This window comes from Synchiropus splendidus, chromosome 16 (genome assembly GCF_027744825.2).
Source record: "Synchiropus splendidus isolate RoL2022-P1 chromosome 16, RoL_Sspl_1.0, whole genome shotgun sequence".
In the NCBI taxonomy this organism is placed as follows: domain Eukaryota; kingdom Metazoa; phylum Chordata; class Actinopteri; order Syngnathiformes; family Callionymidae; genus Synchiropus; species Synchiropus splendidus.
The window spans coordinates 20,458,576-20,481,168 of record NC_071349.1 but is presented as its reverse complement, the minus strand read 5'-3'; the positions used below and the strand labels follow the sequence as shown (position 1 = coordinate 20,481,168).

General features: G+C 58.2%; 3 protein-coding genes across 16 annotated transcripts in view; 2 read left to right on the top strand and 1 right to left on the bottom strand.

Annotated features, from left to right (window-relative positions):
• The first annotated feature begins 1,313 nt into the window (after positions 1-1,313).
• LOC128747009 (ensconsin-like) lies at positions 1,314-6,752 on the top strand. Of its 7 annotated transcripts, none has more exons than XM_053844508.1 (15): positions 1,317-1,728; positions 1,903-1,977; positions 2,253-2,321; positions 2,381-2,544; positions 2,633-2,729; positions 2,795-2,911; positions 3,030-3,142; positions 3,209-3,348; positions 3,423-3,586; positions 4,226-4,370; positions 4,434-4,578; positions 4,641-4,739; positions 4,810-4,860; positions 4,919-5,114; positions 5,175-6,752. In XM_053844508.1, exons 1-15 carry the CDS (start codon positions 1,629-1,631, stop codon positions 5,186-5,188), a joined length of 1,689 nt encoding a protein of 562 aa, XP_053700483.1. In that variant the 5' UTR covers positions 1,317-1,628; the 3' UTR covers positions 5,189-6,752. The 7 variants fall into 7 exon arrangements, with proteins under 7 accessions (XP_053700480.1, XP_053700479.1, XP_053700483.1 ...); XM_053844506.1 differs by having other exon boundaries at positions 1,319-1,728; positions 3,006-3,142; XM_053844505.1 differs by having other exon boundaries at positions 1,314-1,728; positions 3,030-3,348.
• The window catches only part of daam2 (dishevelled associated activator of morphogenesis 2), a 67,828-nt gene continuing 51,872 nt past the window's right edge, over positions 6,638-22,593 (bottom strand). For 3 of the 5 annotated variants that reach the window (XM_053844474.1, XM_053844472.1, XM_053844473.1), the window contains exons 12-26: positions 21,039-21,097; positions 20,787-20,971; positions 19,908-20,225; positions 19,641-19,748; positions 19,239-19,268; positions 18,444-18,550; positions 17,963-18,047; positions 17,637-17,743; positions 17,424-17,512; positions 16,397-16,565; positions 16,203-16,310; positions 16,043-16,103; positions 15,836-15,967; positions 14,982-15,152; positions 6,638-14,428 (exon numbers count right to left, since the gene is read on the bottom strand). In XM_053844474.1, coding sequence (XP_053700449.1) covers positions 14,216-14,428; positions 14,982-15,152; positions 15,836-15,967; positions 16,043-16,103; positions 16,203-16,310; positions 16,397-16,565; positions 17,424-17,512; positions 17,637-17,743; positions 17,963-18,047; positions 18,444-18,550; positions 19,239-19,268; positions 19,641-19,748; positions 19,908-20,225; positions 20,787-20,971; positions 21,039-21,097 — 1,942 coding nt within the window. In that variant the 3' untranslated portion in view covers positions 6,638-14,215. The remainder of the gene's footprint in view (positions 14,429-14,981; positions 15,153-15,835; positions 15,968-16,042; positions 16,104-16,202; positions 16,311-16,396; positions 16,566-17,423; positions 17,513-17,636; positions 17,744-17,962; positions 18,048-18,443; positions 18,551-19,238; positions 19,269-19,640; positions 19,749-19,907; positions 20,226-20,786; positions 20,972-21,038; positions 21,098-22,593) is intronic. The other 2 variants (XR_008412624.1, XM_053844475.1) reach the window with 2 other exon arrangements.
• mocs1 (molybdenum cofactor synthesis 1) lies at positions 7,942-12,944 on the top strand. 4 transcript variants are annotated; one of them, XM_053844487.1, is made up of 9 exons: positions 7,950-8,184; positions 8,697-8,802; positions 9,075-9,242; positions 9,905-10,069; positions 10,136-10,197; positions 10,634-10,745; positions 10,805-11,149; positions 11,208-11,255; positions 11,357-12,941. In XM_053844487.1, the coding sequence occupies exons 1-9, from the start codon at positions 8,026-8,028 to the stop codon at positions 12,172-12,174; spliced, it is 1,983 nt and encodes a 660-aa protein (XP_053700462.1). In that variant the 5' UTR covers positions 7,950-8,025; the 3' UTR covers positions 12,175-12,941. The 4 variants fall into 4 exon arrangements, with proteins under 4 accessions (XP_053700461.1, XP_053700460.1, XP_053700462.1 ...); XM_053844488.1 differs by having other exon boundaries at positions 7,958-8,184; positions 11,208-11,270; positions 11,357-11,507; XM_053844486.1 differs by having other exon boundaries at positions 7,942-8,184; positions 8,700-8,802; positions 9,905-10,197; positions 11,357-12,944.

The window sequence follows — 22,593 nt, the reverse complement described above, 5'->3', positions numbered from 1 at the left end:
GAAGACCGTGGCTCCGTTCTCCTCCGTCTGATAAGAAAGCGACAGGCGTGAGAGATGACTCTGGCTCCAGGGAATGTGTCAGTCACTGACCTCTGTCATCTTGGGATTCAAGCGAGGTTCGTGTTAGAGCCACAGCTCACTCCTGAACTTGTGTAATAGACACGTGGAGAAGTCAACAGTTGATGTGTCATGTGATGAAACGCTGTTGCTGGCGCAGCGTCGCACCGACAAATGGAGCCTGACATTTCAGAGCATTTCCTCTTAATGAAAGGTATTTATTCTGAATGAAGTGCTTGACTCCGGCCAGTCGGTCAGTGGTCACTCAGACTGGCCGGCCGGGCCGAGCCGACGCGGTCCAATGCCCAGCCTGTGGCAGCAGTGGAGACGCAGCTGGGCCCGCCTTGCAATCTTATCCCTGCGGGTCCAGTGTCTCCGGCTCCTTTTGTCTTTGACTCTTGCTTGTGGCCTTCTTGTTTGTGCTCCGCTGAGTCGCTGCACACCACCTGACTCGGGTGTCGGGTGTCTCCTCCAAAACACGGAGCGAGGATCTGGCTCTTCCCAGCGTCCCAAGCTCCGTGGAATCTGGACGTGTGGGGTGATGCGCTCCCCGACTCCAGCTGACCCCTGACCAGCTGCTGATCTGTCGCGGAGTGTAATGATGTCAAGAGACGGGGCAGGTCCGCACCAGAGGAAGGTGGTCCTCCTCCTCACTGTGGGGCAGGTCACCGACCGCCTCGCGCCACTACAGCAGATGTTCATGGGTCAAAAGAGGCCGAGCCACTGAGTGATCCAGTCACAGTGGGCAGAGTGTGATGATTTCTAAGCACGTCTCATTTCTGAAAGTGTGCCGTAAATGTACGAACCAGTGCCAGCATCAGTGCAGTCGCTGTGTCCGTCGCAGCTCGGACAAAGCCGCGGCGCTGTCAACGCCTCTTTCACATTTGTCTCTCGGAAGACAGAGTTGTTTTGCTTCATTTTCCTCATGTTTTGCATCAAAGCAATGATTCCCAAAAAGCCTGGTTGTGTAATGAACCACATTTCTATCTTGTCTGAGATCACAATGTGACCAACTGATGAGGTTTGTACGAAGACGCCGCCAGTGTTTGCTGCTGGCTCTTTCAAACAAATGGCAGCTGGACATGAGTCCATTTTTTGGTCCTGCGGAGCCTGGTCCGATCCCGATCTGTGGCCCGGGAGCAACGCTGACAACACGCTGCCAGTTGACGTGTTGGTTAGCTGTGGGCTGAAGAGGTGACTGAGAAGCTCTCCTTGCTGTGGAGGTGTTGTCATGGCGACGGCTCATGACGGCAGGCCTCCATCTCTCCGCCTCCAGCCAATGGCAGGCGGCAGGGACGGCCTCTGAAGTGACGCAGCTCTCAGACTGGCCGGGACACAGAGAGGCTTTGACTGAGGCTGCATGAGGCAGCATCACCTGAGGCCTGCTCTTTTCATGCCTGTTTCTCGGTGAGTTGGTGAAGAGGCGCGGTGCACAGGCAGCTGACGCGGAGAGCACAACACAGCTCGCTCACACAGCCAGCAGCCGGAGGCGCCTCCGTCTGAGGAGGAGGAGGAGGAGGAGCGCAGGGAGGCTGCGCCTGCACTGCTGCTCTGGGCTCAGTCGCTGCAGCATGGCCGTGCAGAAGACGGCCGCCGCTCCGGCGCCGGGGCTGCTGGCCTGGCCTTCAACTGACAGCCCCAGGAAGGGACCTGGACGGCAGAGCACCAGAGGTTGGTGGAGTCTGACTGGCACGGTGTCACGGCTGCGTCCCATCACACGTCGCCGTGGTGGTGGTGGTTTACAGGGACGGCTTCTGCCTCGGGGGGCGGGGTCTCTGCCAGGGTCTCACCAGCAGGTCACGTGACTCTACCTTCGGCGAGTGATGGTTTTGTGTTTGCTTTCAGACCAGCGACTCCACGGCGGCAGGCAGGTGCGCAGCACGGCGAGCCCTCTCACCGCGAGCCCCAGAGCCCACCCAGGTCAGGATCTGAGACTGGAGCTGCTGGGAAGCCGGGCCACTGGCTGCGGTCGTCCCATCATCCCCCAACTCACCACCTTGATCTGATCATGTTCCGCACGGTGCTTTCTATCATGGACTCTCCACTCTTCCAGGGGACACCCTGGAAAGGTCACTCATCACATACAGGCAGACAACTACTCACACACACACACACCAATGAACCACGGCAGGGAATTGGACCGACTCTGACTGAACCCGCTTGCGTCTCATGACTTTTGTGCGTGTTGGCTTCAGGCACCAACGGCACCGACGAGCGTCTGCGAGCAGCCAGGGAGCGGCGGGAGCAGCAGCAGAGGAGCATCGGTGAGCAGCACTCACGCCGTGTGTGGCTTCCAAACTCAGCCGGCCGTGGCTCTCCTCAGCCTCGCGGGAGCAGGAGCGAGTGGAGCGGGAGCAGCGCGCCCGCTTCTACCACCAGCAGCAGCTGCAGGAGCGGCAGAAGAAGCTGCTGCAGCAGCGGCAGAAGGAGCAGCAGCGAAGGGCCGCCGTGGAGGAGAAGCGCCGGCAGAAGCTGCGCCAGGAGCGGGTAGGTGTGGCCGCAGCACTAGCTCCTGTAGGTCCAGCAGAAGCTCCAGAGACCGGGTTCCTCTCCAACCACGCTGTGTGCCGTCCAGGAGCGACACGAGTCGGCCGTGCGCCGGACGCAGGAGAAGAGCCAGAAGGCGCTGGCGCAGGGTCCCAGCGCCCGGGGGCGGACGCGCACCCACGACGGTAGTGGCGCTTCTGCTTGAACCCCCCCACCCCCCGTGTCTGACCCTGCTGTGACCTTCGTCCAGCTGCACGGGCTGCTCCTCTGACCCCCTGGGAGAAGAACCTGGTCAACCGTCTGGCCACGCCCACCTGCTCCTACCTGGCCCGCAGCCAGAGCGCGGGGTGTCAGTCGGGCGAGGAAGGTACCGTCTCCGGGTTCTGCAGCGACGTTCCTTCTGGCTTCCTAACAGCCCCTGTTCCTTTGTCCGCCCCTTCATCTCACCTTGTTTTCATCAGTTGTTCATATTTGTCGTCGTGCAGCTTCATATTACTCCACCACCACCAGCCCCCAGTTCACCCCCCCAAAGCCCAGGAGACCTCCTGTTTCTCCAAGTCCAAGCAGCGGTGGCCAGAGAGGCGTCAGCGCTGCGCAGGTGAGTCCCCCTCTCCAAACATTGCTTTGGTTTTGGTTTGTTTTCCGTGATTCCTTCCTTCTTCAGACTCAAGCCAAGAAGCAGGACCGGAGACCACCGGGAGCTGTGGTCAGGACCTCCCCGAGCTCCAGGCCACCCGCTGTCTCCAAGAACATCAGACCATCCAAGAACATCCACAGCAGAGCAACCTCTCCTTCACCTGATCGGTGGGTCCTTTCTTCTGTCCCACTTTTCATGCTGACTCAGCAAAAATCCACCTTTTCCTGTCTGACTCGGGAAGGACTCCTCGGAGGAACTCGCCTTCACCTCAGCCCGAGCTCCCTCCAGTCCCAGAGGAGGGTCCTGCCGTCTGTGTTCCAGCTGGTAACTCCAGCGGGAGCCAGCCAGGAGTAGCAGGCCAGACCTGGAGATCCAAGCAGCTGCAGACAGAAGCGGGAGATGCACGTAAGTTCTCCAGAGAGGAGCCTCCACCAGTGCAGCCCGCAGTCAGGTGGAGCCCAGGGAATGTGGGTTGTTTGGGAGGAGCAAGTTCAGCACAAACATGGTCCAGACTCGGAAGAAATGGCCTCCAACACAGGCACAATAGGAAGAACGGACCAGGAACTCCACACACCAGCAAGAGTGAGAGAAACAAGTGACTCAGCAAAGCGTGAGGCTCAGAAGGGCAGGAGCTGCCTGCAGACTGAGGGAGGGCGAAGGCACCCAAACAGCAAGTGCCCTCACGGAACCTGAGGTCTTCAGAGAAGCCCCTCACCACCAGCAGCTGGTTTTCAGGTGGAGAACTCTGAGCTTCGTCGCGTGGGGAAGGTGAGGCCTCGCGAAGAGCCGGTCTGAAGCCGAGCCAAAAGCTTCCTGAACCACGAGTGCTCCATCCGTTTGTGGTCAGAGACATGTGTCCTGACCTGGAGCACCAGACTGAGTCTGGGCTGGAAGAGAAGAAGAAGCTGCGAGAGACTCATCGTAGAGCTGAGATGGCCAGGTCATCAGGAGGTGACGGAGAGCTGGGGTCTCTTCCGTTTTGGAGGCACAGTTTGGGCTCTTTGTTGTGTTTCTCTGAGCTTTACTGACGGTGGGACTTTTCAGCTCCACCGGCAGGAGGAGGCCAGCGCCTGCAGGAGCAGCAGCAGCAGGAGGAGGCCGGGCGTCTCCTGGCAGAGAAGAGGAGGCAGGCGCGGCTGCTGCGGGAGCAGGAGGAGCGGGAGCGGCTGGAGAGAGAGGAGACGGAGCGGTAAGGGAAGGACGGCAGCAGAGACTGGAGCCAGCGGGTTGGCTGACGCTGCGGCGTGTCCAGGCCACGCCAGGAGGAGCTGCAGCGGCAGCGGGCTGAGGCCCAGCGTCTGGTGCAGGAGAAGAGGAGGAGGGAGGAAGAGGAGCAGCGGCGAGCCCAAGAGGAGAGAGCCCAGGCCATGAGGGAGGCGGCGCTTCTGCAGAAGCAGGTAGCTGGTGGGCTGAGAGGAAGCAGCGCTCTGGTCTCACCGCTGGTGTGTTGGTGCTGAAGAGGCAGGAGGAGGAGGAGGAGAAGGCCGGGGAGAAGGCGAGGGCCGAGCGCGCCGCTCTCGCTCAGAGAGAGGACGCCGAGCGCCAAGTCAGGAGGAAGGTGGCTATTTTCGTCTCCACGCTTCATCTGACTTGGACCACTCACACCCACTCGCCTCTGTGTTTCCCAGCGACTTGAGGAGATCATGCGGAGGACCAGGAGGTCGGATTCGCCAGAGACGGTAGGAGGTCCCCTCATGTGATCATCAGAGCTGCCCTCTCTCACTCCGGTCCCCACAGAAGCCGGCCCCTGCCAGAGCCCTGCCCAGCGACCCGCCGCCCAAGGAGAACACGGAGCCCGTCCAGAAGGTCCTCCTGGAGACGGTGGTGAAGCTCGGCCACGACGAGGACGCGGTTCCCCTGGTGGCCTTCAAAGAACGCAGGTCCGTCAGGACTCGGACCGGACTGGAGGAGCTCCAGAGGCACCAGCGAGCAGGTGAGGCGCAGCGCCCCCTGCAGATGAGCGTGGACCGGACCTCTGCGCTCTGTGTTGCAGAGGTGATCTCATAGCCTGAGAGGCGTCCTGCTGCGGGTGAAGCCCCGCCCCCTCCCCTGGTGTCTGCACGGAGCAGCAGGCCTGACCAGTCCCAGGTGTGTGGGGACGCCCTGCAGACAATCACGTACGCAGCTGCAGAAACCCAGCCCCACAGACCTGGCTTTAGCTCCGCCCACCACACAGGCCTCTATTGCACGGCGCAGTTAGTCGCTTTAATTACTCTTGATTAAAGGTAGGAGAGTCATGAGTTTTTCTTTGATGGAGCAGTTGAGAGACGGGATCATCCCGCCGGGTGTGACGCTGTGTGATCTGGGGATTAATAAAGCGTGTTCAGCCGCCCAGTGTTTGTCTTCTCACGGCTGCAGCAGGCTTCAGAGGAGGAGAGGAGTGGTCTGGCTCCACTGCACCACGCCGCCGCCGCCGTCTTGTTGACCCTCTCGGCCCGACTCCCAACACACCCCTGGCTCCCGGATGGAGTCCGCGTCTGCGTCTCATGAAGAAGGGGCGGAGAGCATGGCTTCCCTCGGCCCAGGCGCCCACCACAGAGCCAAACCTGTGTCCTGGGACCACGTGAGACATGAGGCGCCGCGTGTCCGGCACGGTGGCTGCACTGAAGATCCAGCCCTTTAAGAGGTTAAAGTCACGTCTTGGTATTGGAAGACCAGCCTTGTTGTTTGGGTCACCAGACGGACGGACGGACGCTGTGGCGTCATCTGATCGTGAACATCGGAAAACATTCCCAGTTGATTTTCAATGAAGTGAGACGTGAGAAAATGTTTTAGTTTAGTAAATGGCAGGAAGGAAGTGAGGATTTGCCGAGGTTTTAAGGGTTTTATTGTGAATGTGAAGCGCCGCTGCTCGCTACTGCCGCGACGCTGCAGGTGTCTCGTGCGTGGGTTTTGGCTGCCTTGGCTCCAGTGGAGCTGGAAACACACCCGAACTCTGGGGACCAGCCGGCTCGGCCATCTCCTCTGCTCCAGAGTCCACTGGCTCTCAGAGAGCAGGCCACGCAAGCAGCCAGTAGGTGTCACTGGAGACGTCCCCCGGGCGACTCACTCGTGATCGCGGTCGCACGGTGGCTGGGAAGCGCAAGTCGCTGCAGCGCGAGCTCCAGTCACACCGGACCATCCGCCCAGCTGAAGTCACTCGCTGCTTCCCCCTGCTGGTGAAGGTTGCGTCAACAGCGTCCACCCGTCTCGAACGTTGGGACGGGCCTGTCTCGCCAGACATCTATGACATCGAACATTAAACATTCGTCTCCATCTTCAGCATGGTGGCGAGGAGCCCGGCCGTCGTTCATTCCACGTCACTGAGCTCCATCGCATCCATCAAAACAGGCCCAGGCGGTGGGCGGTGGCCGCGCCTGTCCACAGACTCTCATGAAGGTTCGAGCGGCGGCGCCGTCACGTCTCCACCCTCACGAGCCAATCTCCTGCCCAGGACGACATACACACAGCGAGCACTCAGGTGTTGGCACCCAGTTTTATTAGCGTTTTCGTTTGGAACGAGGAGCGAGCGGTGGCGCTCACGCCCTCCACACACTGCCTGCTCCCAGGTGCCAGCGTGTTCAGTTGAGACTAGGAGGTTTGAAGGATCAGAGAGGCAAGACTTTTCTTACTACTCAGCGGTAGTGTGGTGAAAACCAGAGTACCTGGAGGAAACCCATGATGCCAAGCTTACTCCAGCGCCCTCTGCAGCCCTGCTCTGGAAGAGCAGTGGATCTTGGATGAGTGCTAGATGGCTGGAGCGTTTCCATGTGGGAGGTCGCTCTAGCGCCGCCGGCGCCGCCTCCGGACCGCCAGCTTCACACGAGTCCGGCGCCTGCGCCCACGCCTGGCGCGCCTCCTGCGTCTTTTCAGGGCCGGAGACCTGCTGCGACGACTGCGCCTCCTCCTCCTCCTGCCGGCCCTGGAGGCAGATCTTCTTCGTCGTCGTCGTCTGGCAACCATCTTCTGCTTTCCTTTCTTGCTTCTTTCCACCTAGTTGGTTCTCAAGTTTCTGATGCCCAGACCTGCTGCTGCGCTCCTTATATGACCTCCGGGAAGACTCATGGCTCTCAGAAGCCCTTGTTGTTGCGATGATGTCACTGAGTCGGAGCAGGCCGCACTTACACGCCGCCACAGCCCGACTGCGCTGGACAGCTGTTGTCATGCAGCTGGGCTGTGGAGCAGTTCCTGCTCGTGACCACACGCAGCTTTCTTCCATGCTGCCGCAGCCAGGAAGAGGATGACGTGGTTGATGTTATTCTGCTATCCAGGTGTGAGGACGGAAGCAGCACATGAGCCTAACCTGTAGGTCTGTGTGGGACGAAGTGTGCTGTGATCCGACCCCGGGTCCCCTGAGGGCCAAGGCTGGCGGAACAGAAGGCAGTGAAACAATGAGGAAGCCATGTGACACAGCAGCCGCGCAGATGTCACATGACTGTCATGTCCTGTTTACGCTCCGTCAGAGGCGGCTGAAACAAACACTCACTCGTGAGGTCGTCACGACACCACACAGAGCCAAGGGTCCGACAGCCGGACTCTTTCCAGGTCAGGTGTCCAGGTGAAGATCCAAGGGCTCCCCACACACATGCATGTTCGAGCCACGACTGCCGTCAACACCGTGCCTTCTCATCGAGCTGAGTCGCTTTGAAACTCGACTCACCGGTGACGGAGCAAAGTTGGCGGCAGACCCGCTGAATCAGGCCGTCGGTGTGACTCCATTTCCCAGCGTGCACGGCGCCCTGCGCTCCTATTGGCTGCGCGCCTCCTCCACCCTCGGCCCCTCCCACCGCGGAGCGACCTGCCACTTCCCCGCGTCACGGCTGCAGGTCACTTCGGTTCGGGCGCCGCCGCGCAGCCAGACCGCCATGTCCGTCGGCGTCAGACTGCGCTGGTGCTCCGTCTTCACGAGCGGATGGTTCGGGACAGTCGTGGCCCCGAGCTCGGCTGCACTTTCCCGGCGCCTCTACTGCAGCGTCACGCGCCGGGAGAAGCACGTTGAAGCGGACGGAGCCGCGCGCAGGAGGGTGAGGTTCGCTCCCGAGCTCCAACATCGAGTGGTGCTGTGTCAGCCAAGCGTGTCCCGTGGCCGCGAGCGTGCCGCCGGAGTTGGGAAAGTGCAATGAGAGCTTGCGCGTCCCTCTGAAGTGACTCCTCGGTTGGACGCCTCGGGACGGGGTCTGCGGTGACCTTTGCACCGAGACCACGTGACCGCCTCAACTTCCCCCGCGTCTTCAACTTTCTTGTCAGAGCCGCTCCTCCGGGATCGAGGGGTCAGGGGTCGTGGCTTGAGCTTGTCCCAGCTAGACGGGGTGAAAGGCAGTGTTTTCTTCTCTTGATGAGAAAGAGTGTTCAGTAGAAGAAGAGCAGAACGGTGGGGACAACAGAGGCTGGTGTGTTTACACAGACACGGCGGTAAACAGTCCTGTCACTCTTCAACTTCTCACCTCCTTAAGCTGAAGTTAAGCGAGCAAACAGGGAGAGTCGCTGCCGTGCGTGACAGAGGAGCACTTCCTCACTTGTTTTCCTCTTTCCACAGAAGCTTCCGGATGACAACGTTCCCTTCTCGGCCTTCTTGACTGACAGCTTCGGCCGGAGACACAGTTATCTGCGGATCTCTCTGACGGAGAAGTGCAACCTTCGCTGTGAGTGTCCAGTCCGACCGTGAGTCTCAGGGTTTCCACCCGCTTCAGAGCGGGTTTTACTGTCACGGACCCGGTGTCCTGTCACGGACCCGGTGCCAGTCCTGTCATGGACCCGGTGTCTTGTCATGCACCCGGGGGCCAGTCCTGTCAGGGACCCGGTGTCTTGTCATGCACCCGGGGGCCAGTCCTGTCATGGACCCGGTGTCCTGTGATGGACCTTTTGAAGGTAGACGACCTATTTTGCCACCAACAACTCCATCTGCTGGCCTCAGGTCAGTACTGCATGCCGGAGGAGGGGGTGAGGCTGACGCCGCGGCCCCAGCTGCTGACCACTGCCGAGGTCCTGACCCTGGCTGGCCTCTTCGTCCGAGAAGGGGTGGAGAAGATCCGTCTGACGGGAGGAGAGCCGCTGATCCGCCCGGACGTGCTGGACATCATCGGTAGGAGCCGCCGCCTCGTGATCCTGAGAACAAAGGTCGTGGTGAATGGCTTCGGCCACGGTGGCGGCGCATGTGACGGGCCCCGAGGAGGCCGTCACATGACACTTCCTCTGCTCCAGAGTGGGCGGCGGATGTGGCGTGGTGGAGTCAGGGCTGAATCCCTGCCCCCTCGCCTCCCATCACTCACGAGCCAAACACACACGTGTACAGATGTGAGCAGCGCTGCGGTCACATGACCTGGTCTGGGCACGGGAGATCCAAGCCACGGCCGCGTGATCAGAACACACAGAGCAGGTGTTGATCCGCGAAGCTTCGTCTGGTGACCTGCTCATCTCCAGTGGCAGGTGTGGCACCAGCCCTCTGCAGGAGAAGCTTTGGAGTCGAGTCCAGAAGGAGGAAGCTTGGAAGGTGCAGCTCACCATCCTGGTCCCAGCACCTCGTGGTGGACCTGGTGAGGGAGCTGGACAGTGGCAGCTCTGTGTGTGGGACCAGAAGGTCCAGGCTCCAGGAAGCCGTGCTGGCAGGTGACCAAGTCACCAGACGGCTCACTAGCTGTGAGCGGCTCGGAGCTTCGTGTGGGCCGGTGCTGAGGCGGGTGGGGGCCCGGGCCTCCTCTTCTCACCTTCACCACAGTCTCGCTGCTCCTGTCGTCCCTGCCGCAGCGGAGCTGAGGAAGCTGGAGGGTCTGAAGACCATCGCTGTGACCACCAACGGCATGAACCTGGCCAGACTGCTGCCCCAGCTGCGGGAGGCCGGTCTGGACCTCATCAACGTCAGTCTGGATTCTCTGCTTCCTGCCAAGTTTGAGTTCATCGTGCGGCGCAAAGGTGAGCGACGGCTCCCCCTGCTGGCCCTCCACACCTGCCCCACTCAGGTCCTTCTCTTCTGCCCAGGGTTCCACAAGGTGATGGAGGGCATCGACAAGGCCTTGGACATGGGCTACAGGCCGCTCAAGGTGGGCGTCCCGGGACCTGTCCATGCTGCGACGGGTCGCCGTGGCAACATGCCGGTCCGAACAGAGACAGGACCTCGAGTCTGACATGTGGCGGTGAAGGGTCTTCAGTCGTGCCGTTTCTCATGACCAGCTCAGACCGCGGACCTCTCGCCACATGACGCTTAGCTAGATCCATTGATCCATTGAATGTAGAGTGACCGAGTGCAACAGTGAAGCAGCTCGTCTCCCCGGGGTGGAATTGCTGCTGCAATGAGGCGCTCCACTCCTGCCACTAGATGCTGGCGCAGGGCGAGTGGGAGCGTGTGGCGACTCTTGTCACGACTCAGCGTTGGTGTGGATGGAGGACAGTGCGTGAACCTCTGTCCTGAGTGGAAGGTCCTCGCTGGTGGAGGCGCTGACGCGTGTGTGTGTGTGTGTGTGTGTGTGTGCGCTGCAGGTCAACTGTGTGGTGATGCGAGGCCTGAATGAAGATGAGCTGCTGGACTTTGTGGCCCTGACGGAGAAGAGGCCCTTGGAGGTCCGCTTCATCGAGTACATGCCTTTTGACGGTGAGCTCCGAGACCCTGGTGGGCCGGCACCGTCTTGACCGCTGGCCCCTCCCTCTCAGGCAACAGGTGGAACTTCAGGAAGATGGTGAGCTACCAGGAGATGCTGGACCACATCCGGCAGCGGTGGCCCGACCTGCAGCCGCTGGTCCCGGCTCAGGCCGACACGGCCAAGACCTACCGGGTCCCGGGCTTCCAGGGGCAGGTGGGCTTCATCACGTCCATGTCGCAGCACTTCTGCGGCTCCTGCAGCCGCCTGCGCCTCACGGCGGACGGCAGCCTGAAGGTGTGTCTGTTCGGGGCCTCGGAGGTGTCTCTGAGGGACGCGCTGCGCTCCGGCGCCTCGGAGGAGCAGCTGCTGCAGGTGGTGGGCGCGGCGGTCGGCAGGAAGAAGAAGCAGCACGCCGGTAGGAAGCCGCTGCGCCGGTCCCCGACACCGCCACACTGAGGTCCTTCTCTCCTCAGGAATGTTCAGCATCTCTCAGAGCAGGAACCGACCCATGGTCCTCATTGGTGGGTGACTCGCCCGTACGTACGCCTCCTCAGACTCTTGAGTTGCAGCCTCACAGGTGAGCCTCTCCACTCTGACCGCCGTCTGCCCCTCTGCTCTGCAGGCTCCAGACCTCGAGCCCCCCGCCTGTCCCCGCCCCCTCCCCCCGCCAGCAGAAGGCGCCCTTCCGCCCCCACTGACCAAGAGTCAGCATTAGGACTCAGCAAGAAGCTAAAGATCCACCAACTCACCGACGCCTTAGGAATCGCACCTACAACTAGAGTTTTGTCCACAAGTCCGGCACCAAGTCCCCTCCTCCACCTGGGGGGGTCAGGAAGGTGGTGCGTGCCACTGGGGAATTCAGCTCGGCACGGCGCTCGACCGTACCATGGGGAGTCAGGCGGAGGTGGCGGCTCCGGGTGTGAGCTCACGCACACGGACGCCCAGGGACGCGCCGCCATGGTGGACGTCGGGGCGAAGCCGCCCACCCGGAGAGAAGCCACGGCCTCCGCCACGGTGGCGCTGGGCCCCACCGCCTTTCAGCGGCTGGCCGCCAACCAGCTGGCCAAGGGCGACGTGCTGAGCGTGGCCCAGCTGGCCGGCATCATGGCCTCCAAGCAGACCGCCGCGCTCATCCCGCTGTGCCACCCGCTGCCGCTGGACCACGCCGCCGTCAGCTTCCAGCTGCAGCCGCAGCTCCACGCCGTGGTCGTCACGGCGACGTGTCGCACCACCGGCCCGACGGGCGTGGAGATGGAGGCTCTGACGGCGGCCTCTGTGGCGGCGCTGACCGTCTATGACATGTGCAAGGCCGTGAGCCATGACATCACCATCACGGACGTCAGGCTGCTCCGCAAAAGTGGCGGTAAACGGGACTTTGATGGGAATCAGAGCGGCGTCACTGCACCGCCGGTGAGGAGTGATGAGGAGACCTGCCGGTGAAGGTGGGTCCGAGCCCAGACAGCCGCCTGCTGGTGCCCTGTGACCCCTCAGTGCTCGGTGCCAATCCGCCCCTCGTGATGCGTCCGCCGGCAGATGGCGCGCCAACACCGCGCACGACCAGGATGAGCGCGCGTAAGCCATGTATTTTTGTACGAGCAGCACCAGAGTCGAGCCAATAAAGCTGGGGATGCTGTCAAACCGCGGCTTATGACTCTTTGTAGCAACACTGAGATGACAAGAGTCAAGTCACCGAATCCATGAGAGCAATCGAGCTCGTCTCAGGCACAACACCGCCCTCTAGTGTCCACACGGAGCCATTACAAGGAGAAGAACGCACGCGCTGATCATGTCGTCAAACCCCGCGCTTCCTCGGCCCCTCCGTTCACGCGCGTCGCGTCCCGTCGATTGTCTTCTTCTCCTGAATTGTTACCGCAGCACCAAACACAGGGAAACACAAGCGCCGAACCCTTCGTTTTGGTCATTCATTTCTCAGTCATTCATCCATTAATTTACTGCCTTTTAATAAACAGGGTTTGGTCCGGTTTTAGCCCAGAGGATGTGATTCATTCAAATAGAAAGCCCAAACAAACAGGGTTTGAGCTTGATCTGGTGGGCAAATCAAAGCCTCGTATGTGAACAAAGGCAAGGACGAAGGAGCGCACTTTCATGAGTCCTATTTTTAATATAACATTTTGTCGTAATGCTGTGTGTACATACAAAATATAGCAATACTAAATAAGGCAAATAAATAGAGGTACAATTTACAGGAAAAAGGAACATTCCTCCTCTGTTGTATTCTTTTTTTCAATCTCAAACATCAAGAATGGTGTAGAAACTTTCTTTTCTTCAACTGTACATCTTCCGGTGGATTTGTTTTGATTCCATTTATTTTTCAGTTTCCAACCATAAAAATACTGACGTCTCACGATGACACGACCTTGTATAAAGTGGGTTTCTGGGGCAGCACAGACGGGTGAGACAGAGCCCCTCTGGGCATGCAGGTGGATGCCAAGTGCACGGTGGGACAGAGACGCGGTGCCGCTTCTACCCCGCATATTTTACATCAGTCAGCCGGAGTCCTGACCTCCGTGACACCCCAGTTGTCACGGAGGTCACCTGCCCTTCCCCCTTTGTCACGTGTCACCTCCTCGGTTCGGATCCACCAATGGAAATGTCCCGTCATAAAAAAAAGTGCATTGAACAAGCTACTCAGTTCATCCCTCCTTTTCGCCCCAAATCAGCCAGTCAATGACCGAAGGCGCATGAGACAATACTGACAACGTGTGGCCAAACCACCACAGCACGACCTGGTTCCGGCGGCGCCACACACTGAGCAGAAACACGCCACAGCTCAAATATACACCAGAGGAAAGCGCGGCTCCTTTCAAAGTGACTGAGTCGGTTTTGGTTTGGTTTGGGAAAAGGTGGCGCTCGCTTCTCTCTGAGAGGAAGAAGCCAACATCGCGACAGGACTGAGTCACGTCCTGCCAGCTGAGACTCAACACAGCCGTGAGGGCCCACGTCTGTTGCCATGGTGACGGCGAGGACCGGGGGTCAGGAATGATGCTCGAGTGGAAACAGGCACTTGGTGGCAGGCGAGTGTCGCGAGGGCGTGTCACCAGCAGACACTGCAGCCTTTGTCTGGGACTCTCACTATTGCTTGGTAAAGTGGCAGCACAGGCGGCAGCAGGTGAACAACAGGGCCACTCCAACTTTGGCCCCTCTCTCTCTCTGTCTCTCTGGCGCCACCATGAGTCAGAAGTCTGAGCTGTAAACAAGCGACCTCCAGACGTACGGCTTTCACTTGGCCACGACAAACGCTCAAACACAGCCGGAGCCCAGATGCTCCGCCCCCCTCTATGTACAGTGCGGCGTAGCTTCAAGGCTCCAGCACCGAGTGTGTGTATGTGTGTGTGTGTGTGTGTGTGAGGACCGACCGGTGAGAAAGGTGAGGGGTAATGAGTCACAGTGGTCACCACAGCGCTGCGTCCTGTGACCAGCCCGGGTCACAGCTTCAGAGGTCGACACCACGGCGGGGTCTCTAGTAGGTGACCTTGGACACGGCGCGCTCGCGGCCGCCGCCCTCCACCAGCTGGTTGACCGAGCGCTTACGGTTCCGTTTGAATTTGTTCAGGTCCTTGTCAAAAACCTCGCCGGAGCGCAGCGCCGACACCAGGTCGTCGAACTCCCCGCCGACCTCCTCTGTGCCGCCCGTCTTTTTGGCTCGCCGCTCACGCTCCCTCTGCTCTTTGAGCTGCAGAGGGGAGGTCAGAGGTCAGTGGGGTCCTCATCTTAATAACACCTCAGCACCACGTGAATGAAACACCGGCAGAGATCCACTTCCATCATGGTGCCTCTCATCTGCACCACTGTCTCCTGACTGAGCCTCGGCTGACGCTGTGGCTACCACTGTGGCTAACACTATCTAACAATGTAGCGCACACTGTGGCTAACACTAGCTAACAATGTAGCTGACACTAGCTAACGCTGTAGCTATCACTGTGGCTAACACCAGCTGACACTGTAGCTGACACTAGCTAACACTGTAGTTATCACTGTGGCTAACACTGTGGCTAACACTATCTAACAATGTAGCGCACACTGTGGCTAACACTAGCTAACAATGTAGCTGATACTAGCTATCACTGTGGCTAATACCGTGGCTAACACTAGCAAACACTGTGGCTGGAAGAAACAAATAGGTCCCCTGGCAAGCAGTCAGGGGCCACATGAAATCAGGAGGCGGGCCACATGTGGCCCCTGAGGCATTTTCCACGGTGGACCGTATGGTTGGAGCGCGCTCTCACCATGGCCTCCATCCTGGCCCTCCTCTCCTCCTCGTCCTTGCGCCGCTGCATGTTCTCCAGGTCCTGCCGCGCTTCGCTGAACGACTGAAGGAAGGTGTCGAAGATGCCGAAGAACTCGTCGGGCTGCATCCTCCCCTCGTCCTCCCCAAAGTGCTTGACAGATTTGGCAAACTGTGAGGGCACAACACACCAGGTCAGCGAGATCCCTTCACACCATGGTGGCCTCTCTTCTCGACACATGGCCGCTCTCTGACCGCCAGCCAGACCTCTGACACTCCTGCACAAGACTGAGCCATTACACGGTCGGGTCACTTGGATGACACATCTCTCTATATCCACTCGAGAAAAACAGATGTTCCAAGCTTTGTATCAATGGCGGCAGTAAACAACAGAAAGATGCCACAGTGCTTTAGCTACAGCGCTTGGTTGCCATGGCGACCCCCGCCAGAGGCGTCGGCCTCCCTGTGTCTGTGCTGTGATGGGAACCTGGCGCAGCATCACAGTGGAGCTGGCCTCTCCGCGACACGTCACATGGTCCCAGCGTTTCAGGTTCGTCATGAGGGCTTGGTTGGCAAACATCTCACGTGTCACGTGTTCGACCACAAAGTCGTTGATGCTGAGTGAGTGAAAGCGCTGTTTTTGAAAGCTCAGATTGACACAGGTGATGGCGCTGCGCGTAACACTCTGCCAGAATCAATGGGGGAGTTGGTGAGAAGAGGAGGACGAGTCTTGGTGTTGCGCCTCCCAGAGGGACCACGCTGTCCTCCACCGCTGACCATGAATCAAGCGCCTGACTCTAGATCCCACCACGCATGTCTTCACTGCTCAGGTGGCGCAACTCCACTCTTCACTACCTTGTCCTTGGCTTCACTCAGCTGATCCTCCAGTTCTGAAAAGCTGAATCCAGCCACCGTGATGAAGTCGCCGATGACAGCCACAAACTTGTCGCCGCGTTCCCGCGTCCGGCTCTGCTGGTAGTGCAGCTCCTGGAGAGACAGACAGCGTGAAGTACAGAAACACCTCGCCCTGCCACTCGGATCCCAGGTGGAGCCAGGACTCACCGCTTCAAGAGCCTTCAGTCCACTTTTTATGCAGTGGACTTCTTTCTCCAACTCTGCCAGGCTGAGACGGAGGAAAGCAAGGTGTCAGCGCATGACTGTGTCTTCTGGCTCCTTCACTCATGTGTGGTGTTCACCCAAACCACCTTCATGGAGAACTCACTTGACTTTGGCAGCCTCGGGCACACTGCCCAGGTCTCCCTGGATGTTCAAGGTTTCAGGGTAGTTCTTCTCGAAGATCATGATCAGGTAGTGCAACATGGTGATGCTCCTGAGGAAACGCATCAAGAAGAACGGATGGATGATGAGTGAGGTATGAGCAAAGCAACCTCGGAAGTTGCAGGAGTGGACGCTCACCTGTCGATGCTGGACTTGGTGTCTGCGATCTTGTTGAGGCTGGACACCTTGAACCCGTAGGCATTCCCTCTCTGACCCTTGTTCATGAAGTTTCCGAAGGCCAGCACCACCTCCAGGACTTGAGTCAGCTTCTTGCTGCGGACCAGCTCCCGGGAGGCGTTCAGGATGGCTGTGGAGAGAGAGAGAGCCAGGTGACATCACCCTCAGGATCCTGGCTGGAACTGGGCACTGGTGGGGGAAACTCCCTGCGAGGACCAGAGCAGAAGCCTCTGGCAGGGCGCAGCTGCTTCCCTCGCTCCACACAGAAAAGCCCTTGTGCGAAAGTCATTACCCACATTTGCATAGTGACACTTGAGGCTGCCGTGGTGACGCACCAGGAACCCAGAGCTAAACCTGGAACATCTGCTGATGGTGGCCCAGTCAGACGCGGTCCGTTACGGAGGAAACGTGTCGGGAAGCCGACCACTGACGCACAACAATGTTCTCAGCAGCGAAGGGCGTCAAGTTCAGTGTCGGGGCTCAGTGTTAGCACTGACCCTTGACCTCTCAGTTATGGTTAGTACCTTCTCCAGACTCCTCCTCCTGACAAGTGGCCTCATATGGAGCCATCACCCGCTAAATAAACACACTGTGGATTTCCGCAGAGAAAGCTCAAACCAAAATCCCAACCGCCAGTTCAGCTCCACACCCAGCTCCAGCGACAGTGGCCCTCACTCGGGAGGCTGTTTTGGGAGGAGACTTTTCCAGCACTCCCTCCCTGGTGACCAGCGCCGCTCACAGACTCAGGAACACTGAACACACACGCCTCTGTTCGAAGCACCGGACACGCACACGTCTAGTGACTCAGCACTTGGTCCAACCCAACCCAAGAGAAAATCCCAAGTCAGCCAGAGGGGGTGACGTCAGTGAGGAGAAGATGAGTCTGGAGGAGCAGCATCCATCACCACTGCTCATCACCTGAACAGCAGAAACCGGCCGCTCGCACAGTGACTGTCACAGTTACTACCAGAAGACGGAAGCCAGCTACCTTCCACTTTGGGCTTGGTCTCGCCGAGACGCTCTGCAAACTTCTTCTTGAAGAAGAGAGCCTGCAGCCTCTGCTGGTAGTGGTCAATCCTGCAGAGAGAAGGTAGATGAGTCTGAAGTGAGGGATGATGGACGCCTCAGCAGGACCAGATCCCAGTCAGATGCAGAGCAGAGGGACTTGTGGGAGATAAAGCAGGCAGGCGCCAACACTCACCTGCTCATTTCATAGAGGAAGCGGTCCGCTCGGGCCATCCGCTCCAGCTCATGCTTGTGCTCCTCCAGGAGGTCCACGTCGCTCTTCTCAGGGACGAACTTGAGCAGCTGCACAAACATCCACCGACACACTTCACTGTACTATGTGCCCATCGAGGACGCGAGCCGAGCACAGTGTGATGAGAACAACAGTGGCCTGCAGCAGCAAACTCACTCCATCAGAAGCTGAGCAAGCTCACAGCAGCGGCTGCTCACAGTGGCCTCCACACCCATAACATCTCTCCATTCATTCTTCAGATCACACACATGCAGGTCAACACGGCGTACCTGCTCCAGCATGTCCTTGGACAACTCTTCCCTCTCGTCCATCTCCAGAATGGCCCTCTTGATCTCCTCGTTGCTCATTTTTAACCTTCACGGAGGGGAAACACTGCGGTGAGTGATGAAACAGCAGCCACTCCTGTGCCCTTCCATCAACACGTTTGGTGTCGTATTAGACACGCTGGCACAGACGGCAGATGGAGCCACTCTCTCACCACGACACTCATGTGATTGTTGGTGGAGTCATAGTAAGTTGGTTTTAAGGGAGACGGTCATGTGACCAGAGGTGGTGGCAGTGCCATTGAAAAAGGAAAGTAGGAAACTGAATCCAAAGAAAGAAAAGTTCATTCAGGGAAGGTTGGGATGGAGAGACATGTGTTTGTTTTGGAGTTATCCTGTTTACAGGCCACACACACTCCCTCTCAGAACAGCCACGTACGACGACGTCATGCACACAAATGCCAGAGGAGGTGGGCGGCCATCTTACTTTGACAGCAGGATGACACAGTTCTGCGCGCGCCTGCCGTCGATGACCGACAACTCTTTGACCTTCCGCGTGCTGACGTAGATGTCGTCTATGGAGCCTGTTTCCTTCTGTGGAAGACACCAACGTTGTGAGCTCATGCAACACCAGGACGCTTCCTTCACACCTGCTCCACATCCACCACTGTCTCTTAGCCTTTAACAAGAGCAAGAATCAAGGTCACACGCTGCGGGTCGATGTCTGCCTGAACCAAAGATTGCACTGGAGCCACGTCACCAGTGGTGAGCAGCAGCCTCACAGAGGCTTCAACAGAAGAGGACTTCAGAGGAGTCGCCATTCCTCCAGCTTTGGTTTGGGCCGGTCACATATTGTCTCATAAAAGCATTAAATGTGTTTTTGCCGTTCTTTCCATGTCTATGGTCGGAGCAGTTTTCCTGCTGGTCAGAAGGTCTCAGCGTCTGTGTTCCTAGCCTGGCTCCAGCTCAGCTGCCTGGCAGCGCTCTGAAGCTGGCACTCCCTCCCAGGACAACTCCCACTGACAGCTGAGAACCTTGCTGCCAGGGCGCGACCTTTTACTGAGGCACAAACCTCCGTTCACTTCCTCTCCTGCTCTTCCTGCCCTGGACCTACACTGTTACGGTGTTAACTCAAGCAACGGTCACTTCCCGCTGCTGATGCTTCAGCAGATTTGTTAGAACTCTACCTTTGACACCTCTTCCCTCTGCCTCTGAACATTCTGCTGTAAAGCTGCAAAGTGCGATCATGATGCGTTTGAGAGCAAACCGAGCAGGAACTCACCTGTTTGAAGGATTGGTTAGTGAGAAGGTCCTGCCCAGGCAAATCCAGAGTGCAGAGTCAGAGACAAAACACATGCAAAGGTTAGCACTTCAAGCAAAAGCTCAAGCTTCCAGGCCCCGGGGCCAGAAGAGCCCACCGGCGGTGCTTGAAACCATGTGACCAGTGAGCTGCAGAGGAAGGTGAGGCTCAGGAAAGCAGCTGTTCCTCAATGAACTACCCCTAACTCTGCACTGAGCTGTGGAAACAGTGACACACTCCACACCGGCCGACAGATGCTCGAGGATCACCTCGCCACTATCCCTGGATTACAATGGCTCCTTGATGTGCTGCCCTGTGGCCCTCCAACCGAGCCACACATCACCTTCACCAGTGCTCATGTGACCTGTGCGCTCTGATCCAAACCTGCTGTCTCTGGTAGGCCGAGAACATCTTCTCGATGTCCTTCAGGTCCAGGACCTCGTAAGCTTTCTGGTCGTCGATGTCGTTCCAGATGGTGCCGTTGATCATGTTCTGCACAGAGAGGGGAACGTTAGCCCTGACGACTCCTGGAGCAGCATCTCACACATCAAGGCAGGAGAACCATGGGACCTGAGCAGCTCCAGCGCTGACCTGCCGATTGCTAAGTGATAGTGAGCAGCAAATGAGCAAGTCCTCAGCAGGTTCTCTCACCTCTCCCAGTTTGGACCAGTTGAAGGACTTGAGCGGGTGCGACGGCTGAGGGATGGACTTGGAGCGCAGCGTGGTCACAGGAGTGAGAGAGGATGGAAGAAGAGGGGGAGGCGGGGCCCCGAAAATGGGAGGGGCTCCAGGCGGAGGGGGCGGACCCCCGGGTGGAGGCGGAGGTGGCGGCGGCGGCGGGCAGCTGAAGGGCGGGGGCGGCGGCGGCGGCGGGGGAGGGAAGCCCGCCATCATAGGCGGAGGAGGAGGAGGAGGAGCCAGTGGGCCACCAGGAGGAGGAGGGGCCTGTGGGAAGGAGCCGTTGGCACCCTGTGGATGCAGAGGTTCAGCGTTAGATCTGACGTCATACATCTGTTGACCCCCCCAAGGGAGGTGAGAAACTAAAGTCTTGATTCAAAGCCGAGTAACTGAGCGAATCCTGAGGCTGCAGGTGAACACACCCGAGGCTGAACAACTGACCGACAGACAGGCAGCAGTTGGGAGTCTCAGAGTTGGAATTCTCTGATTCCATCTAATGGAAGCCAGTCCTGAACCAACCAAAGCAGAAACCTGCGGCAGGTGTTCAGGTCATGGTGCCATTGCTCTGCTATCATCAGTGATCAGGAGGTGAGCGGGTGCAGAGAGCAACTCTCAGCCAATAGAAGGTGGTTTCTGACCAAAGATTGAGCAGCCTCAGAGTCCCGGCTCTGCTTCATGAAGCTGCACCGTCAGGACAAATGTCCCAGTCACGACTGGGAGTGTGCTGCTGCGTGTCCCGGGGACGGAGCCAGGAAATGGGCAAGTAACTGGACTTTAAAATGACAGACACATGGATGATGCGAGCAGAAGCTCAGCTCCATCAGTGGGTTTAAAGAAAGCAGCGCTTCTTACAGCGATGTCATTGATGCGCGAGGACAGGTCCAGAACCTGCTCCCTGGCTGAGCGCAGCTCCACCCCCTCGCGCTGCAGCTTATCCTTCATCTTGTTCAGAGTCTTCATCATGTCCTCCTTCTCCTGGGTCTTCGTCTCACACTCGCGCTCCTTCTTTTCCAGTTTGGCCATCAGCTCCACGTGGTCTGATGGACAGCAAGTGAGGAACAATCAAGAGGAGCTGGGGAACCCTCCACCGCCAGCCTCTCCTACCTTTGCGGAACTTCTCGGCCTGGTCTCTCCACTGTTTCACCTCGTTCTCGTTGACCAACCTGTGGCAACAGAACAGAACAGAGATGCAGAAAATGGCTTCCAGTCCTGGCCAGGCTGGGTTAAGCATTAATGAGCTGCGGGCCTTCAGAACACTTAGACAATGGCTGATGTTAGCTCGGACGTGGCGTGAGAGTCGGGTGGCTTTGATCGTGAGGGTGAATGGGAAATTGTTATTGGACCCACAGAGGTTTACATGGTCAGGTGGAGAGCGCGGGGGAAGCTCACTCAGAGGAGAGTGGAAGAGTGGAAAGTGAAACCTGGAGCCTCGATGGAAGTCATGGCTGGAGATGGGGAAGAGACATTTCAGAAAGGTCAAAGGTGAGCTTTTATCAAGAAACAAGACCCTAAATTAACCTCCATTTGAAGTGTGATCATGTAGCTGTGTACAGACCTAATGACGGCACCCTGGTCTTTCATACGCATGGAAATGAAACGTACATTCTGCTGCTTAGATTTGGAAGCTCTGGGTCACAGTCTGGTGTGTGTGGTGCTAGTCTGGTCTGACGCTGGGCGGCAGACAGGTGCACTTTAGAGCAGCATGTTGTGCCTGGCTGCAGTGCCAGAGAGTCGGGAACATGATGTATAGGAAGCTGATGAACACATGGTACTAAAGCACGGTATTCGCTGATCATCGTAAAACAGTCTGGCATTTAAAGACTGTCAAGGCTACACCTGGACCCAAGCGAGCAACAGAAACTGTTTTCCAAGGACCAAGCCCCGCCTCCATCCCCCCCATCCAGCAAGGCAAAAGTAAAATAAATCCTAATCAGGGGCAGGACTGGAGGTCCCAGCTCTTGAAGGTGACTCGCACAGGAACAATCCCCTCGTGGCCCTGCACCTCCACACATGAGCGGAGATTTGAGTCCGCGCTTCATTTCAGGTCAGACACACGTCTGAGCCGTCGCCGTGGTGACCACATTTGATGGACGACTTGGTCTCCAGCTTGTTTTAACAGTTGTTTTAACCCAGCCTCCCTCTGAGCACCAAACGGCACGAGACACAAATTCCTGGGCCGTAAAGCGCCACGGCCGCCGGCGCCGCCGTGAGGACGGCTCCGCATCTCTTTCTGCCATTTGCAGGAGTTTAAGGAAGCATGACTGGGCTGCAGCATGCAACTTGAAAGGACACGGCAGAAAAATCATAGTTGTGCTGAGAGCAGGCGACATGCAGAGATGAGGGACGAATTTCATTTGCAGCCAAGCCACTACGTCTACGTGGCTATTTAGGGTTGGAGGTCAGCAACTTTACTGCCTCAGGTGAGTCAGGAAGCCAACCTTGGCCTGGAGCGAGAGGCAGCACCTGCCGGCAGAACGGTGGCCTTCAGTGCTAAAGAAATGGTGAATGGACTTCCATAAAGCCAGGGGTTATCAAGTGTATTAGCAGGTGGCTTCTGGCCAGAGATCAGGAGACAAGTTGAAGGAGTCACCAGCCTCAACATTACATCACAGCAGAGTTTTACAGGAGGCCAAATGAATGACTTCCAGGCATCTAAACA